This window comes from Hippichthys cyanospilos, chromosome 12, assembly GCF_059441005.1.
Source record: "Hippichthys cyanospilos isolate Australia breed blue-spotted pipefish chromosome 12, RoL_Hcya_1.0, whole genome shotgun sequence".
Taxonomy (NCBI): domain Eukaryota; kingdom Metazoa; phylum Chordata; class Actinopteri; order Syngnathiformes; family Syngnathidae; genus Hippichthys; species Hippichthys cyanospilos.
Genome location: NC_142380.1, coordinates 6,775,241 through 6,793,469, shown reverse-complemented (window position 1 = coordinate 6,793,469; position 18,229 = coordinate 6,775,241). Strand labels below are relative to the sequence as shown.

General features: G+C 38.5%; 1 protein-coding gene across 3 annotated transcripts in view; it reads left to right on the top strand.

The window, feature by feature from the left end:
* Positions 1-17,734, top strand: part of LOC148414623 (3',5'-cyclic-AMP phosphodiesterase 4C-like) — a 47,692-nt gene extending 29,958 nt beyond the window's left edge. For 2 of the 3 annotated variants that reach the window (XM_088430162.1, XM_088430164.1), the window contains 15 exons: positions 2,910-3,104; positions 3,972-4,016; positions 5,414-5,450; positions 5,820-5,893; positions 6,021-6,073; positions 6,286-6,398; positions 10,373-10,466; positions 10,542-10,711; positions 10,787-10,885; positions 11,909-12,073; positions 12,164-12,263; positions 12,936-13,090; positions 13,174-13,296; positions 13,753-13,935; positions 14,188-17,734. In XM_088430162.1, coding sequence (XP_088286288.1) covers positions 2,910-3,104; positions 3,972-4,016; positions 5,414-5,450; positions 5,820-5,893; positions 6,021-6,073; positions 6,286-6,398; positions 10,373-10,466; positions 10,542-10,711; positions 10,787-10,885; positions 11,909-12,073; positions 12,164-12,263; positions 12,936-13,090; positions 13,174-13,296; positions 13,753-13,935; positions 14,188-14,610 — 2,029 coding nt within the window. In that variant the 3' untranslated portion in view covers positions 14,611-17,734. The remainder of the gene's footprint in view (positions 1-2,909; positions 3,105-3,971; positions 4,017-5,413; positions 5,451-5,819; positions 5,894-6,020; positions 6,074-6,285; positions 6,399-10,372; positions 10,467-10,541; positions 10,712-10,786; positions 10,886-11,908; positions 12,074-12,163; positions 12,264-12,935; positions 13,091-13,173; positions 13,297-13,752; positions 13,936-14,187) is intronic. The other variant, XM_088430163.1, reaches the window with a different exon arrangement.
* The last annotated feature ends 495 nt before the right edge of the window (positions 17,735-18,229 follow it).

Genomic DNA, 18,229 nt, shown 5'->3' with positions numbered 1-18,229 from the left:
ATGAAAAATAAAGGATTGAGAGTGGCGACTTGGAGAATTGGCGTTCTCTGACTTGTAACTTCTACTGGCTTATGCTTAGACCTCACAAACAACTATAAGATAAAAATCAATTCCAGATTCGTTTGCATCTGGTATTTTTTGTGTCGTTCGGATCATCTTATTGCTGAGAATTGTAAAAATAAAAATACATTGACTCCAAAAGAAGGTATAGTAAATCATCAATGCAATATCGAAGGAAAAAAAAACATGTTATCTTACTGAATGGACTGTAGTATTTATACTGTATATCGATTGTATGGCTGTAAAATGCATATAGGTACTGTCAGTACAAATGCAAGCTTGAAAGCTCTTCACACAAGGCAAAATTTACTTGACTTTTGTCTTGCTCTTTTCCTCCCCCCATCCCCCGCTTCAGTGTCCTCCCTCTGACTCCTCTGCTACACTATCGTGCAGTCAGTGTATCTGAAGCTGTCACATGAATGGAACGGCGAGGGCTCTTGTTATGTAATAGTCAGTAACACACCAGCGTCTTGTCCTCATGCAGCATCCTCATTGGGTAGTGCAGCCAGAGGAAGATTTATTTATTTATTTATTTTGCATAATGCAGTTGCTGCAGCGCTTCATTGAATTACAATGGTAGAAATCATTGTATCTTTAGTCACTGCATGTAAGTGTTAAAGCGATTAGGACCACGCTTGAGTATGAATATAGTTTTATGGATAACTTTCTGGTTAAACCACCACAACGCACATTTGTGGCTGTAAGTAACATATATTGATTCAGGAATTCAATGTATAGTCATTATCGTTTCTTCAGCAGCTAATGACCGGTAATTAAAATCAACATAAAAACACTAGAAATAAAAATTTAGAAAAGTATATTTAAAAAAAAAAACGTTCAATCCATATGACTTGTCTAAAGAAAGTCTGCTAGCTTATTGCTAACATGTAATACAAAATACCTTACTGCAGATGTTGCAGTAATTATAAAACTTCAAACAATTGCTGCTCATACCAAACAGAAGCACTTACAAATCACATACAACAAAAGACAACTATGCATTGTATATTTATACCTCAAAATATTCATCCAAAACATATGATTTCATCAAACAAAAGAACACTAACTTAATGCTGAGATGCTAGTCACAAGTGTTTAGCATACATGCTATGTTAATTCTAAACTTAAAAAGAACTGCTACATCGCTACACTGGACGATGAGTCATGACATACAAAAGAGCAAACTACAAAAGCCTTCTAAGAATTGTATAGTTGAAATGTGATATTTAACAATATAATAAAATTTTATCTTGCAAAACTCAACTAGCTTAATGCTGAGATGCTAAAACAATATACGCAAGCGAGCATGAAATAGCATATACGATTTTATCAAACAAAAGTCTGCTATCCTGATGCTAACCAGTTTAATTATCAGCATAAATGTGTTCATTCTACACTTAAAAACAACAGCTGCTACTACAGGCAACTATGCATACAAAAAGTGCAAACTGCCAAAGTCTTCAAAGAATTGTCTAGTGAAACACTGAAATATAAAACTAAAAACTTAGCATTTTATCTAGCGAAATACAGTTAGCTTAATGCTAACATGCTAAACATCATAGAGAATTTATCAGGAATTAGAAAAGATGTTGCAGTAATTCGAATTGAATTTATTTTGGTAGTCTTTTGTGATCAAGGGCTATATAAAGAAATTTGGCTTGATATGACTTGAGTGTGGAATCCTTTTAATTGTTTTGTCAGCTATGGCGTTGCCCTTAAGAACTGTGGCCTGTCGCAGGTTTGGCATGTCAGCAGGGTGACTTTTGATTTAAAGAAAAAAAAAATGATTGGATCAATGCAAGAAACGTGCTCAGCCTGCGAAGAAGGGCTTTGTCGTGCCTTGCTGCTCGGTGTTGGATGAGGAGGAAGTCCCCCTCGCCTGAACACCGGCCTATTTTTAGACTCTCACTCTCAAATGAACTCCGTTTGTGCACGCAGACCTAATGTTATTCAGGTATTTTTATGCCTCCCATTTATTTCATTTCACATATTTCCCTTACTAAGCGGTGGGTTTATATTTATGTTTAATTGTATAGGTTTTTACCTTTCACTCGCTGCAGAGAGGCGTTCACTAATTCATTTTATCGTCATAGTGTTCTCTTGCTATTTACGTTATTGCGACTTCACGCTGTCACAGATTTTCATTTATGACCATAACTTTTTCTATTGCGTTTTTTTTTTTCTGACAAAAGGAACACAAGTTTAAAAGAAAACAAAAAGCAAAAGAAAGCAACATATTTCAAATATTTACGTCACTATTTGTATTGATATTGTCCCTCCTTCCAGGTCGGATCAGACAGAAAAAATATCTATTTAATGTACTTTTTTTTTTTTTTTTTTACCAAAATACCCAAACTAAAATCACCCCTCATGATAAATGGGGAAACACTATTTATTTGACAAAAAAACAGGGTAACCGAGCCAGCAGCTTTCACAATACGTTCTGGATGGACTGACGGACCGAATAGCCTGGCTCATTTGTTGTTTTTTTGGCTCATTGTTACGCCACGCTCAACTGGCTGCCAATTTTAGTGTACTTGAGGGGCGTTAACAACACTTTCCCACATGTCACACTGTCACACCCTCTCAAATGTGTAATTTGGGCCTTTTATTGTGGCGCTTAGAATGGTTTTGCTTCCTCCTGCATTTTCCTGTTTTACAGATGAACGTGATGAAAGCTCGTGATATTTGGGACTATTGTGGTTACTGTTCAATTTTGCACCCCATTGTCTCTGAGATTTTGTCCACTGTCCGCAAATGACGAATGAGATCACTCTGCGCTCGCCGTCGTGTTTTCAACTCCACGTGAAGTAATGCAACAAGTGAACCCGTCTTGTGTCTGTCTGCAGCTTTGACGTGGAGAATGGCTTGTCGGTGGGACGCAGTCCTCTGGACGCTCAGACCAGCCCGAGCTCCGGCGGTCTGGTCTTACACGCCAACTTTCCTCACAGCCAGCGGCGGGAATCTTTCCTCTACCGCTCCGACTCGGACTTTGACCTGTCACCCAAAGGTCCCTTAAAAAATGCCTCGGCTGCCAGCGACTTGTAAGTTCATTTCTTTGATTGCTTGCTAACTCTTCATGTGTTTGTCAAGTCAGAGGAGTTGCTTTTCTCAAGTTATGTTATGATTATGGTAACTTTATTCCGACTTTTATTCCTGTCTGGTTATTTTTTGAGGTATACATGTGGTGGTTTTGTGGGTACGGGGAACAGATTAAGGGCATTTCAAATCATTTAAATTATTTGAGTGAATTGACAGAGGTGAACAGTCTGTCGGTTTCGCTGATTAACCGCCAAATTACGGTAACATTTTGAAATTGGTCGTTTCTGTGTTTCTGAGTCATGGTTTCATGAACTAAAATGGATATTGTACACAATCTTGCTTAACACATTCATTGTACAGGCCTATGTAAAAAGCAATGTTTAGAAGTAACTATTGTCAGTATCAAATAAGACAATGGGGACATTGGCAATCAAGCACAATGACAAAGTGCTTCAGTGCATCAGTCGTGACAAAAAAACTCAAGGTCAAAAATAAATTACATATCAGCCATGTTATGTGCGCTCATTTGCACCAGACATTTGACATCATTCACAATAATAAGTTTCAAAATTAGGCTTATTTGACTTTTGTTTGCACTGAAGCTTGATTTGAAGAAATTTACCAATTGAATTGAGTGGAATTTCTGCAAGAAATATCACGTTATTTTTTTTCCCCTGAAATCATTCTGCCCTATTTTTGATCGTACAGTTCTAGATGTTCCACAATAATATAAAATTCCCAATTCGCATTTTGACCAGAAAGGAACAAGCTCTTTTTGTCTACGTTGCTTTTCCCTGCCCCTTAAATAACTGAAATAGTTGCAAGAATGTCAGGCCCCCTCACCACCTCATGGCTGTCTGTTTTTAAAGGGAAGAAAGCTTGAAGCACTGGGAAGTCAACTGGTTGTCATCTCGGTGAGAGCAACATGATGAAAATCCCATTCAGTTCCCCCCTAACGTCTTCCCTCTTAGGCAGCTTGGTGGCCGACACACTCCCACTTTCTTCTCCCAAAAGTGACCGGACCCTTAACTGAACAAAGCATAATTCACCCTCAATCCCTTTGGACCCCCTAAACACCATCATATGTTTTTTTTTGTGTGTGTGTGTGTTTGTGAGTTTGTGTATGCATGGCTTTTTTTGTAAAAAAAAAAAAGATCCACATTTTGTTTGTCTGACTATTCCATCTCCCTGCTCCATCCACTCTATTTTGTTCCCTCACCAAACATCAGCAGCGCATGTACATTGTTCTTGATACTACAGGGTGTCACAAAAAAATACTCTGTTCAGTACTTAACTAATCATTTCTTTAGTGCCATCAAATGATGTAATTTTCTTTCATTTAAGCCCCATCCCATTGAGGGACAAAGGTTGGCGAGTGGCGGCAATGCTATTGGCTCGTTAGATCTTGTTAGAGTTCATTTAAGGTCACCAATGTTCACCAAAAGGATCCACCAAAAGGATGTCAAATGTTAGTGTTTTACTTTTAACCCTTCAGCAGTATTTTGATCGTTTTGGGGTGATTTTCTCCCATATCATTCTTGCAGTATTTTAGCCAATGGATGGCACACCCCTAGTAGTTTAATAATTAAGTAGTTGTGCCGTTTTAAACTTTGACGTGTTGTCACCATCTGGGTGAAATTTCAGCTCCCTAGTGCCTTCTTTCAATGCTTTCCCTTTGATTTAAATAATCAAAGGATTGGATAGAACACTGCACAAGGGTTAATGTTGAAAATTTCGTTGCAATAAGAGCATTACAGTCAACCCCATTGCGAAATTTTTGCAAATGTTGGGGAACTTGAACGCACCTTGACCAGATCAAAAGAGACGCTACCTTTGAGGACACCTGCCAACGTTCGGCCATCAGTAGGATAGGGGCTTTAGATTTATATCTACACTATGTCAATAAACAGCTATGTCAAAAGTAATTGTACCGGCCAATCAAAGCCAGAGTCGTTTTTTTGACATCCTGTATTTTACAGAGGCATTCGTAAGATGTTTCTATAGAACCGTTTACATTGAGAACAATATTTTATATAATAGACGCAAAAAGTAAGAGGTTTAGCTCAACCACCTGCTTCCATTTTTTCCTTTTAAATGTATGTTGCTGTTAATCCTGGTGAACTGGCATTTAAACACCCAAGACACTACATTATTATGATATTCTATGGTTTATGACGACACTACATTATACTGGGAGGTGTTTCCAACTCAATCTATGAGTTTATACTGTTGATTTTGAAACAAGCCACTTTTACACCAGGCAGTGTTTTGTATTCGTTCATCTCTTATTTGTTTTGTCCACTTATTGTAGACACACAGAAGACATGATTGTCACACCATTTGCACAGGTGAGTCGCTTCGAGACATGTCATCAGCATGATCCTGAACGCTGTCAAATAAAACCCATCGCAATTAGTCAATTGAGGGAAAAGATTACAAGCAGTAATATTACAATGATTATAATATTATTAGATAATAATATTAATATGTCCCCATCCCTAGGAGCGATATTTGATTAATAATATTTCTTGCAATCTGTTGCCTCTTTTTAATTAAGTAAATGTGATTTTTTTTTAGAGTGTAATAAAACTACAAAATACATGATAGCATCATGATAGAGAATCAAAATCAAAACAGCTCAAAGCAAACAAAGTACCCCATAATTAAATTGATGCACGTTATATTGTGTTGGATTCATTCTGTCATTTATTTTGCAGGTCCTCGCCAGCCTGAGAACAGTCCGGAGTAACTTTGCTGTAATTACTGGCCAGCAAGATCGGCCAGCTAGCAAGTAAGTGCTTTTGGTCCACAAGAAAAAAAAGAAAGAAAAAAATAAGTCTCTACTGTCTGCACCGAGACAGAAAATTCAAATCCCAATATCATGAAATAAAGTCACCGGCTGATGTGTGTGCGTGCAGGACCCGATCGTCTGGCAGTAACCCGCCATCCATGTGCAATACCAGTTTGGCAGGTCAGTGATTTGATTGGATTGATTTGCACTATGGCGTTCCATCTAACAGAGGTGTATAAACACAAGAATGAATCTCACACTGAGCATTTGATTACAAAAAATGTTTGCGTACAATTTTTCTCCACACACTGGACATTTCTCACAATATACATTGATGCTTTCAGGGAGTTGAGTCCATCCCATAATTATCTCCCTTTGTTGTCCTGGAACAGAGGAGCCGCACCAGCAACTTGCAATAGAGACTCTGGATGAGCTGGACTGGTGTCTGGAACAACTGGAGACCCTGAAAACCCGGCACTCTGTCAGCGAAATGGCCTCCAACAAGGTGAAAAAGAAAGTGAAAAAAAAAAAAAAAATCGGGGCAATTACACAAAAGCTTAAATGAACCCAGGAATCTGCACTTCCAATTTCCAATCCTTTATCCCATTAATGACTACACATCAATGTCTATTTTTTATATAGCGTATTTCAATTGGCTCACATAAACTAAATGTGCGTCGAGATTAAAAGCAAGATGGCAATAGATTAAAAAAAACATTAAAAAAAAAAATCAACATCAGTATGAGTGCTCACATTTTAAACCATTCAATCGCGAAAATGTTTTTTAGGAGTCCATTTCCTGTGTTGGTCTTGAGGAGGGTCTAAAATAGGCTGGTACTGAATGAGTTAAGTAGTCACTGATACCAAGTACTGACACCACAAATACTTTAAACTAGGAATGAGCAAGAATTGACAGGCCGGTCATGTACTTATGTACAAAGGGTGAATGAAGACAGTCTTTTTTTTTTTTTTTTTTTTTTTTTTTTTGTAGGCATGTCCAACCAATAAAACATGCAGACCAGTACAGAAACAACCCATATGCAGTATCATTTGAATTTTTTTTTCAAAACGTACAGAATTAGGGCTGCAGCTTTTAAATATTTATTGTTGTATACTCAGTTGGACAAAAAATGATTTTGCCATATAATAATAGGGATGTGCGAATACCGAAGCCAAGTATCATTTTTAGGCCGATGCATGGCCTTGTTTCAAGATATCGGTGCTCGCAATATCAGCCGATGCTAGTATCGGTTGCTATTTTGGAACAGTTTTTCGATCACAAACAAGAAATTACACATGGGGAAAATGGATAATTGCAATAAATTTTATAAAACTGTTTGTAAAAGTCCATGAATGTTATGGATGCGTGAGTCTAGGAGGCTTCCTTCATGAATGAGTGTTTGCATGCAAATAGGCGCACCCTTCCCCCCCGCTCGTGCAGAAAAATGTGAATGAGGATGAAACGGCATCCCCTCGCATCCATCCCCTTGCATCCTATTTTTTTTTTTTTCTCAGACTCAAGCACAACATTTGCTTGATTCCACCATGAGACCGCCCACTCAGCGTACACGTGCTCTTCATACTATCACGCACTTACTTGCTGCACGGATGCATACATTGGCGCCACGTCGTATACGGAGTCTGCCCGGATACATATAGCGAACGCTCACGTGGCGGCAGTCAATGGGGGAGAAGGATCCATGCTGACACTTGAAAACATGAACGGACATGTTTGAGGCTCAATCATCACTAACAACTTCAGCAAACTAGCCAACGATAGGAAATGGATGCGTATAGATTGCAAGTGGGCCCTAAACGTTTTTTGGGGAGATTTCAATTTTGGACGAAGACTGAATATTGGCTGTGGCTTGCTAATTGATTATTTAAAAGTTAAGCTCATATTTTTGTGTTTTTTTTTTCCCCAAACAGAAAATTCTTTGTTGACTTGTTTTTCACTTCAAGACAGTAGGTGGCGGTAGAAACCAGTCAATGGCTATGTCTTAAAGTATCATCATCATGTCACGGACTAAAAAGACAGAGCATAACATTTTTTTTGTGGGTGTTAATAAATGTAATAAATGTAAATGTAATGTAAACAGATTGCCACTGAACAATTGGAGTGATTAAAGGAAAAATATTCGTTAATAACTTTTAGCATTTAATAGCAACTTTTAGCATTTAATAGCAACTAATAGCATTTAGAAAATTAGGAAAAAAATACAAAGTGCACGCACAAGGGGTAAAGGGATAGTCATTTAGAATGTCATTTTTAGCAGTTAAAAAAAGACATTTTCTTTATAATTAATTTTTCAAGTACAATTAATACCCGAAAATGATATCACCTGTGATCAAGGCCGGGGTGACAACCAATCATGGCTCACCTGTTGGTCATGTGACATTCATAAACGGATCAATGATTGATTGGTTGTTATCTGATAATCTGTGATGTTCTTTTCAGTTGACAGCAAGAGAAAAATGTGTTTTTGGAACATATTACATTTTTCATGAAAATAATTTAGCTATCAAATTACCTCACTCAATCCCAAAGACGTAATTTTATGTTTTTAAGAGTCCAGACATTCAATCCCAGGTACTTATTTATATATGTTTTCAAATATTTTCAAATGTTAGACAGTGTTGAACTGATACTAAAAAAAAATCATTCTAGACAAAAGATTTTTTTGTGTGTCTGTGACTTCCCTCTAAATACAACAAAAAAAGTACTGTAATTTGTATCATTTGTAAATATGTCTTCTAATGCACCCATCCAGCATTCTCTCTCACGATTTAGCTTTTTCAAATCTTCGTGTTTTTTTAAATGACAAATGAATCGAATTAGGTTTATTTACTGCCCCAAGATTTGGGAAAAATGACACATCCTTTTTCTCAAGCTTTGTCAGCATAGTATGCATCTTTTCCAGTCGATGATGCGCATGATGATCAGCGTCCTCACATTATCACGGTACGTGATGTACTATTTTTATTTTGGGCTTGGTGAATGAACTGCCCCCTCCTCCCTTTCCCGTACTCTTCTCTTTCAACAATTTTCTTCATATCATCTTCAAACTTGGTGCACATGGTGCATCTCACAACCTCCAGCTCCAGCGCGCTCGGCCCCTCCCACTTAGTGTGGCTTTCTACCAATGGGAGCATTGAGGCTCCCCCTTGCCCGTGTTGCGAAACTCTCCGGATTGGCTGCTATTCTTGGCCTTTTTTTTTTTTTTTTTTGGAGGGAGGCATGGATGAGAGTAACTCCTTCTCGCAGTGTTTACACACAGCGGAGCAGGCAGTAAGGGAATGAATGAGGGAGAGCGGCCACATTACCACAAAGCGGCGGCAGAGGATGAGCGCAAAGTTGGGCTCTCACGCTTCATTTTCCTTTATGCTCCCATGCTGGATTTGGTGCTGAAATGCCCGAAGTAGATCCTTTCATCCGGGAGTCCTTGACGTTCATTCAGGTGAGAGAGGGCTTGATTGGTGAAGCAGCTTAGAGGATGCTCAGAGATGCTCGCGTGAGCTCAAGTTGAGGGATGCCAGGGAGACTTTTCATGGCATTCGTCAATTCTTTCAGATTGCGAATTGCATGGAGATCTGTAGCGATGGCAATTGAGGCAACGATTCACTGAATGTTCAATGAATGCTTATGTTTATTTTCAGGATGTTTTGTCTCAACCTGAGTTTGACAGTTTGCTTGTTTTGAGCTTTGTCCACTGGATAGGAGGATGTGTGTGTGCGTGTGTGTGTGTGTGTGTATAATGCATTTTCATAGATTGATATAGTCTAATTTCAAATTAAGTTTATATATATATATATATATATATATATATATATATATATATATATATATATATATATATATATATATATATATATATATATATATATATATATATATATATATATATATATATATATATATATATATATATATGTGTGTGTGTGTGTGTGTGTGTGTGTGTGTGTGTTTGTATATACTAGTGGTGTCAAGCAAATAAAATGAACATAGAATCATTAAATAAATACATAAATAAATAAATAATTAAAAAAAAACACTATACTTTCCATAATCAATTATGAGATTTTTTAAACAACTGTTTTCTATGAAGCATGAAGCAGATCTTTCCTTCAGTAAAATCTTGGATGTAACAGAAAACAATCAAATGAAAAAATAACATTTAATTTCAAAGACTGTTTGAATAGTTTTAGTTGGAACGGTATGATTAAAAAAAAAAAGTATGATTATTATGATGTTCTTCCACTAGATGGCAGAAGCTACAATTAAACTGTGATGGTTCAACTGAGTAGAGCTGGATTTCACACTTTAAAATAAGAGGAGCTCATAATTTCAGAAAATTGATTTTTTGTGAAGATACCTATTTGGGGGAGTGCTGTGAGAGATGAGAAAAACAGCACGATCCGCAGTGGTGTTTATGATAAGCTGACCGTTTGCTTTTTTTTTTTTTTTTGCCCTCTGTCCAGTTCAAGAGGATGCTGAACCGAGAACTCAGCCAGCTGTCTGAGACCAGCCGCTCAGGGAACCAAGTCTCCGAGTTCATCTCGAGTACCTTCCTCGGTAATTCACCTCCACTCTGATCTTAATTTCTGAACGCGGAAAAGTTTTGACGTTTGATTCGTGTCCGTCTGACAGAGAAGCAACACGACATGGACATCATGGCTCCGCCCAGTAAGGAGGAGAAGAAGAAGCGGCCCATGTCCCAGATCAGCGGTGTGAAGAAGCCCACTCACAGCCCTAGCCGGGCACCCTCCACCATCCCTCGCTTTGGAGTCAACGCCACCCAGGAAGGTCTTCTCGCCAAGGTGGGAGGACAGCTGCAGTCCGGTCGGCATTCATAAAATTTTTTTTTTTTTTATAATGTGTGTGCTTATGTGCAGGAATTGGAAGATGTGAACAGATGGGGAATTGACATCTTTAAGATCTCCGAGCATTCTGGGAACCGCCCGCTCACGGTCACCATGTACACCGTTTTCCAGGTAACATTTGTTCTTTTTTCAAAATAAAAACTTCTAATTCTAAATTTCTTATTGACATTCAATGCAATTTTCAAATCGCATAGGCCGCAATTTTGCTCACTTCCGGTCTCTCGGTGACCTTTTGAAAAGATGTACAGTGTCAGTCAAATTCACGTTCAAACTGTTGACTTGAAAATGCACAGCTGTAAACTGAAAGTGAAAATTGAGGATGAGAACAAAATAAAGCTAAATCCATTCATCCTACTGAGATGTTTGTTTACGAGGGACAGCAATGATGCTCACCCAAACATGTCCAAAATATGTATAATCCAAATCCAATGTTTTGTTTTAATTTCAATGATTTATGTTCATTTTCATGTTCTCAAGAACAGCAGTAATGTCTTTGGGTTACTTTGACCCGGAGGTGTGTGCATTTTTTTTTGGGGGGGGCATATACAGTATGACCAAAAGGAAACAAAAAAAATGAATTGCATGTTTAAATTTTTATTTTATTTTTTTATATTTTTTCTTGGACCGGACAAATAAACGATGAATTTTATGTATTTATTTTTTAACGAAAGAAACAATCTTAATAATGGGATCAAAAGCAAAAAAAAAAAAAAAAAAAAAAACACCTTTTTTTGTGGATTTTCATTCATGACCAAATCCTTTGCAGGCTTACCTCACTTTTTTGTAATATTTTTCCTCGGCTCAGACAAAAAAGACATCTAAATAAAATGGTATGCGTTTTTTTTTTTTTAACAAAATAAATCATCTAAAAAATGGGAACCAAAAAAAAAACTTTTTTTGTGAATTTTCATTTATGACCCTAAATTTTAAGCAGATTTCCCCCTCTATTTTTCTCAATATTTTTTCCTTGAACTAGACAATAAAAAACTATACAAAGATTTTATGTATTTATTGTTTTTAACAAACTAAGACCCTAAAAATGGATTCCTGTTATTGTGGGTCTTTTATAATTATTTTGGGGTTTTCCACATGAAAATATTTTGTAAAAAGATTGACTTTAGCCTTCCGCTTCAGGAACGAGACCTGCTGAAGTCTTTCAAGATTCCGGTGGACACTTTCATTACCTTCATGATGACTTTGGAGGATCACTACCACGCCGACGTGGCCTATCACAACAACATCCACGCCGCCGACGTGGTCCAGTCCACGCACGTGCTTCTTTCCACGCCCGCGCTGGAGGTAGACGGCCGCCAAACGCGTACCCCTAGTTTCTCAAAAAACAAGATGAAACAAAGATTTGATGGTTTCCTTGTGTTTGTCTCGCTGAAGGCCGTGTTCACAGACCTGGAGATCCTCGCCGCTCTCTTTGCTAGCGCCATCCACGATGTGGACCACCCCGGCGTTTCCAATCAGTTTCTCATCAACACCAGTGAGTTTACCATACAAACTAATATGAATCTTTTAGAAAAATACTGATTACCTCGGTAAAATATTCATCTTAAAAATGCTGTTTGCAAAAATTGTTGCCTGAGATTCCTCATGTGATATTTGCAAGCTGAGACATGATTGGTCGCTACCTGAGCAACTGTGATCTCATTTTCAGTTGACATTAAGTGGCAAAATGCCCGCCCACTCATTTGAATAAAAATGGGTGCATTTTGCTGCTTCATTCATATTCCATAAACGCAATATTAACCATAATATTTTGTTTAGATTATTGCGATTGCAGAAAACATATTATTGTGAAATAGTTCCCGACTGATAATCGACGTTTTAAGGGCGATGCCAATTTTTGGCAGGAAAAAAAATAAAGATTGGCGATTAATTCATAGGCGAGTCATTTTAAAAGATAAAAATTAAATTAAATGTATGCTTGATTTATGTTGCACCGTGTTCTATGATTTTTTTCAATCAAACTGGATTTATTTGTTATAAATAATGAGCGTTTCAAGTTACTTGTATACAACTGCTGTAAATGGTTCGAGTACATTGAGGTAAAAAGTTCACATAATCTGCAAATATTGGCCATTTTTTTTTGCCTGATTAAAGGGCCATTAGTTGAATCGATCGGTTCCTAATAAATTCTTTTTTCCTCCCTCAGATTCGGAACTGGCCCTGATGTACAATGACTCGTCGGTGTTGGAGAACCACCACCTGGCCGTGGGCTTCAAACTCCTGCAAGAGGACAACTGTGATATCTTCCAGAACCTGAGCAAGAAACAGAGACACTCCCTGCGCAAATTAGTCATCGACATGGTGAGTTCCCTTCAGGCGGTGGCGTCTCGCTTGTCTTCAAAAGACAACTCCTCAGCAAAATGCCGTGACGCTTTTGGCGACAGGTGCTCGCCACGGATATGTCCAAACACATGAACCTGCTGGCAGACCTCAAAACCATGGTGGAGACCAAGAAGGTCACCAGTTTAGGTGTTCTGCTTCTGGACAATTACTCAGATCGAATTCAGGTGAGAAATGTGACTTTATTATCATAAAATCGGAATATTTTTAAACAATATATATTTGGAATTGACCGCTGTTGTTTGTGGGGAATAGGAATCGGCATATAATGGGTGCCTGCTGAAATGCATTGGGGGAAAAGTGTTGTTTTAGACATCACAGATTTTACATGATCAGGATTTTTGGCAATCGGCGAATTGAACACGTGTGTAGTATTTTGACCATTTTTGGCTCGCTTACTTCCACATCATTCTGGCAGTTTTTAAGCCTAGGGATGGCGCACTTCTGCTAGTGTGATAACAAGGTGGTCGTGCCATGTTGAACTTCAACCTATTGTCACCGGCCTAGTGAAATTTCAGTGTCTCCCTTTTACGTGAAAAAAAAGTACAAAAACGTTTTTGGTCGTGAATGAGTGCCAAAATGTCCACAAATGAGGGCGAGCTTTACGTGACGTGCTTGCGCAGGTGCTGCAGAACATGGTGCACTGCGCAGACCTGAGCAACCCCACCAAGCCGCTGGAGCTGTACCGCCAGTGGACCGATCGCATCATGGTGGAGTTTTTCACCCAGGGTGACAGGGAGCGCGACAAGGGCATGGAGATCAGCCCCATGTGTGACAAGCACAACGCCTCCATCGAGAAGACCCAGGTAGAGTGCCGTTTGGATTTTTTTTTTTGTTTCGATTGACTTGCGGAAGGCCACAAGGAAAACTGCAAGCACCAATCTAGTTCAGCCAAGTCACATATATTTTAGCCACTCCATGTATTTTCACTGCTCAAGTGTAATTTCTGAATTGGTAGCAGAATTATAACGGTTTACGGTTTTATTTCTTTTGGGATTCTTATGAAAAGGCCCATACAGATGCAAAAATTCAAATACCATGCGGCCTTTTTATTTCAGGTGGGTTTCATCGATTACATCGTCCATCCTCTTTGGGAAACGTGGGCCGACCTGGTCCACCCCGACGCGCAAGAGATCCTGGACACCCTGGAGGACAACAGAGAGTGGTACCAGAGCATGATCCCGCGCAGTCCTTCGCCCAATCCCGAAGGCCCGCAAGAAGGAGGTGTGCCCGAAGAAGCTTCGGGGATTTGCGCCGGCCCGCCGTCCGCCGACAAGTTCCAGTTCGAGCTGACCTTGGAGGAGGAGGAGGAATCGGACGCCGAGAGCCTGCCTCAGGAAGACCCGGTAAGGGATTCTGCCGGAGGATCGGATGCCATATCTGCTCACTTGAACTCCGAAAGCAACACCAGAACGTTATCTGTGCCGGGCCATCAAGACAAGGCGGCGGAAAGCGGGACAAGCACGGGATCAGATACATAGCACCAGACCCGAGTTCCTTCAGCCCCGCCCCCTTTTTTGGGGTGTTTATTTTTCGTCTTGATTTCAGTGCCTCATCCGCTGTCGCTGGGCTTCTCCTGCCCCGCGCAAACTTGAGGGAACGAGGCACTTGCACTAAAGACGGTCCGGTGGGCCACGCCGATGCGAAGGTTTCTGACGGGCCCTTTCCGTTCCGGCGGTCAGACTTTCTGAGGAGAAATACCAGCCGGCTTAGGTGAATTGTCTTCCTCTTTTGGGGTTTTTTGTAAAAGATGGCGAGGAAGACGTGAAGCGGTCTGAGGATACTTGAAGAGGGTTTGCCTGTCCTTCAAGCGCATTGCGAGACATTTTGCCAAACTAGCAATTTAACAGTGTTGTTTGTTTGCCTGCATTTGAAATCCTTTGCTTTATACCTGTCTTTTTTTTTTTTCTTTTACGTGAGGTCGCTGTCAAACTGCGCTAGCTTGCCCGAGCCTGAAATGTAGCAGACATTTGACTCATTTTGTCGGACTTTAATCTGGTTTTGTCCACTGCCTCCAGCTTTTTACTGATATTTTTGAATCCTTCAGTAGCGCATTTGATTTTGAAATCTGATTTTTGAATTGCCAACGTAGCTGAATTTACAGAGGCCAGCACTTGTGATACTGAAGGCCCTGCCCAGATTAAATTCCCATTATGACACAAAATCAATTTTTTAAAAAAAAAGAAAGATTTTACATACATACATACACACCGAGAGGCAGCGCACCCACATCAAAACAAAATATATTTATTATAAACAATATAAATTTTACATTTACAGTTGTGTTTCTAAGAAAGATTAAAATTCCTCTCATTTAAAAATCAAGAGCAGATTTTTAGCCACATCAATGTTATCAGTGTAGATGGCGCCCTCTAGTGTTGAAAAGGAGTTCTTAAATTTTTGGCCTGTACAGGGGACATTCAAAATGAACCCCCACTAAATATTTAGTATACATTTTTCTCCTGTTATTATTGAAACTGTCTTTTTGTTTTAATCTAAAGTCACTTGTCTGCAACGTTGATAAGGCCGGCGGCACTTTTTTTTTTTATCAGTTTGCCTTCAAGTTGAGCACTTTAGACTTGTTTTTTTCTTCTTCTTCTTTTCATTTTCATGACTAGTAGTCCTCATTGTGATTTGGAAGGGCTACGATTCAAACCACGAGCACATGGAGGCTTTTGACTGAAATGCTTACCTGCATAGAAATCATGCAAATGCTATTGGCCACAGCCACTTTAGACTTTCTATACGAAAGTAGCGTTTTGGTAATAAGCAAAAAGCATCTTTGTGACTGTAAAATTTAAAAAAAAAAAAAAGTGAGGCTTTTTCTCTCTTGTGAATCAATAATTTGCTCTTGGTCACAAACGTCAATGAGAAAACAAGTGCCAAGCTAGCATGACACAAGCCGTACTGTAGTTTCCATTTTGCCACAGGCTACTTTCCACCAGCGCCAAACTGAACTGATGAAGTTGCTTGATTGTAGCACCGCGTGTGCCAATCTGATCCCCGGTGCGTATCCTCTCTTCCAACTCATATTCAAACTCCAACTGATATTGTCTTAAATTGCTGATGTCATTTTCTAGTGAGAAAAAAAGAAGCCTCATGAAGCACTTGTGATATTTTTTTTTTACTCCTCTAGATTGTGCTGTTGCTTCAAAGATAAAGGCTAGTGAAATGGAAATGCATTATTTCCACTGCATCTTTAAAGCAAAAGTGCCACTTAGAGGAGCTCAAAAGTATCACAAGTGCTTAACGAGGCTTCATTTTCCCATCGCTAGTCGTGAAAACGATGCCTCATGAAACACTTGTGATATTTTTTCTTGGCTTATGTGTAAATGTAATAAATTTCCATTGCACTAGTCTTTATTTTCAAACCAAAAACACTCTCTAGGCTTAAATAAAATACAGATCACAAATGCCTCGCGAGGCTTCATTTTCCCATCACTAGTAATGATAATGAAGCCTCATGAAACACTTGTGATCATTTTTTGCTTTTCTAGATGGCGCTCTTGTCTTAAGTGTAAACGTGATACATTTCCCTTGCAGTAATCTTTATTTGTAAACCAAGCATACCCTCTAGAGGAATAAAAAACTATCACAAGTGCTTCATGAGGCTTCGTTTTCCCATCACAACATGTGAGCAAATGACCGGGTGGACTTTTTTTAAAGATGTATTTGCTAATAAAAACCAAAGCACTTTGTATAGTACAATTTACAATTGTGTACCTCTATGATGTGTGTAATGTGACTTTTGTGGGTTGTTGCTAGTTGAGTGGACTTCCTGGGCTACACCACGACACCTGTCAGAGATTGGACTTTGCCATGGAAGTCTTTTTGTTTTTCCTGTATTTGATGCACAAACAAGTTTGACAACAAGATATGAAACACATAAAGACCACTATAGACTTCTGTTTTAGCACAAATCACTCCTGTTCAATGTGTCTTTTTTTTTCATGGTTCTTTTGTTCCCTGAGCCTTATTTTCTCACCTGGGATTGTCTTTTATTTTTTGGGCCGTTATACTCCCGCAACATGCTGGAGGAAAACGTGCAATGCTTTGAGTCACCGCTAACTGCTGACGTAAATGATGCCTTGAAAACGAAGGTCTATCCAACAGCATAACATGCACAAAGATTCCGTCTGTCTTGTACATTTTCCTCACATGGCTCCATGTACAGTTTATTTATTATTTCCGTGGTGACTTTGAGACACGGTGGAAACGTTAGAATTTGTTAGTTCAAGGTTTAGTTCTCAATTGTAGCATGATGTTACTCACGAAACAGGTTTCAAATGTTACTCTGCTTTTTTTTCCTCCTCTAAGCGTCTTCATTTTTTTTTTTCATTTTCATGTTATGCAAATAGTCATGTGGCAGGCTTCCGTCACGGTTTTCTGAAAAGTTTCCCCTTCTACTGTCTTCCTCTGTTGCCATGAGGGACCTTGAAAAACATTGTTCATCCGCAGTAATGTTTATGGTCCAAAATGGTCATCGTAAATGAGACTGTGTCAGGAATGAGTAACACAGCTTTGACAATCTCTCTGTTAACTGCGGGTGTTTGTGCCCTCCTTCCAACTAGAACTGTACGCCTTGCCAATAAAAGAAAAAAAGCATTTCACTCGTTCAAGCATTCTCTGTTTTCAAAGAAAACATTGAAAGAAAAGAAAACTAACAGTCAATTAAGATTTTAAGTAGTAATTGTCTGAACAGTACTTTGCAACATTAAGTATTACATTAAAAGATAGCCCGACTATATTAAACTATATTACGGTGACTATATCAATAGAAATCTGCTAAAGATTTATCTATATTAAAAGAAATCTGCACCTGTTTTTTCTTTTTAATTTGGTCATGGAACCTCATATATTTTTCAAAATAAATAAAAATAACAAAGACATTCATAAATGAATAATTGAATGAATGAAATAAATAAATAACACGTAATAGATATTTTAAAATAAATATAAAATAAAATATAAAAATAGCAAATAAATACATAAATGAATAGTTGAATAAATGAAATGAATAGATAAAACTCATGGTGATATTTTAAAATGAATAAAAATCATACATGAAAATTAAAAAAAAACTCAATGATTGAATAAATG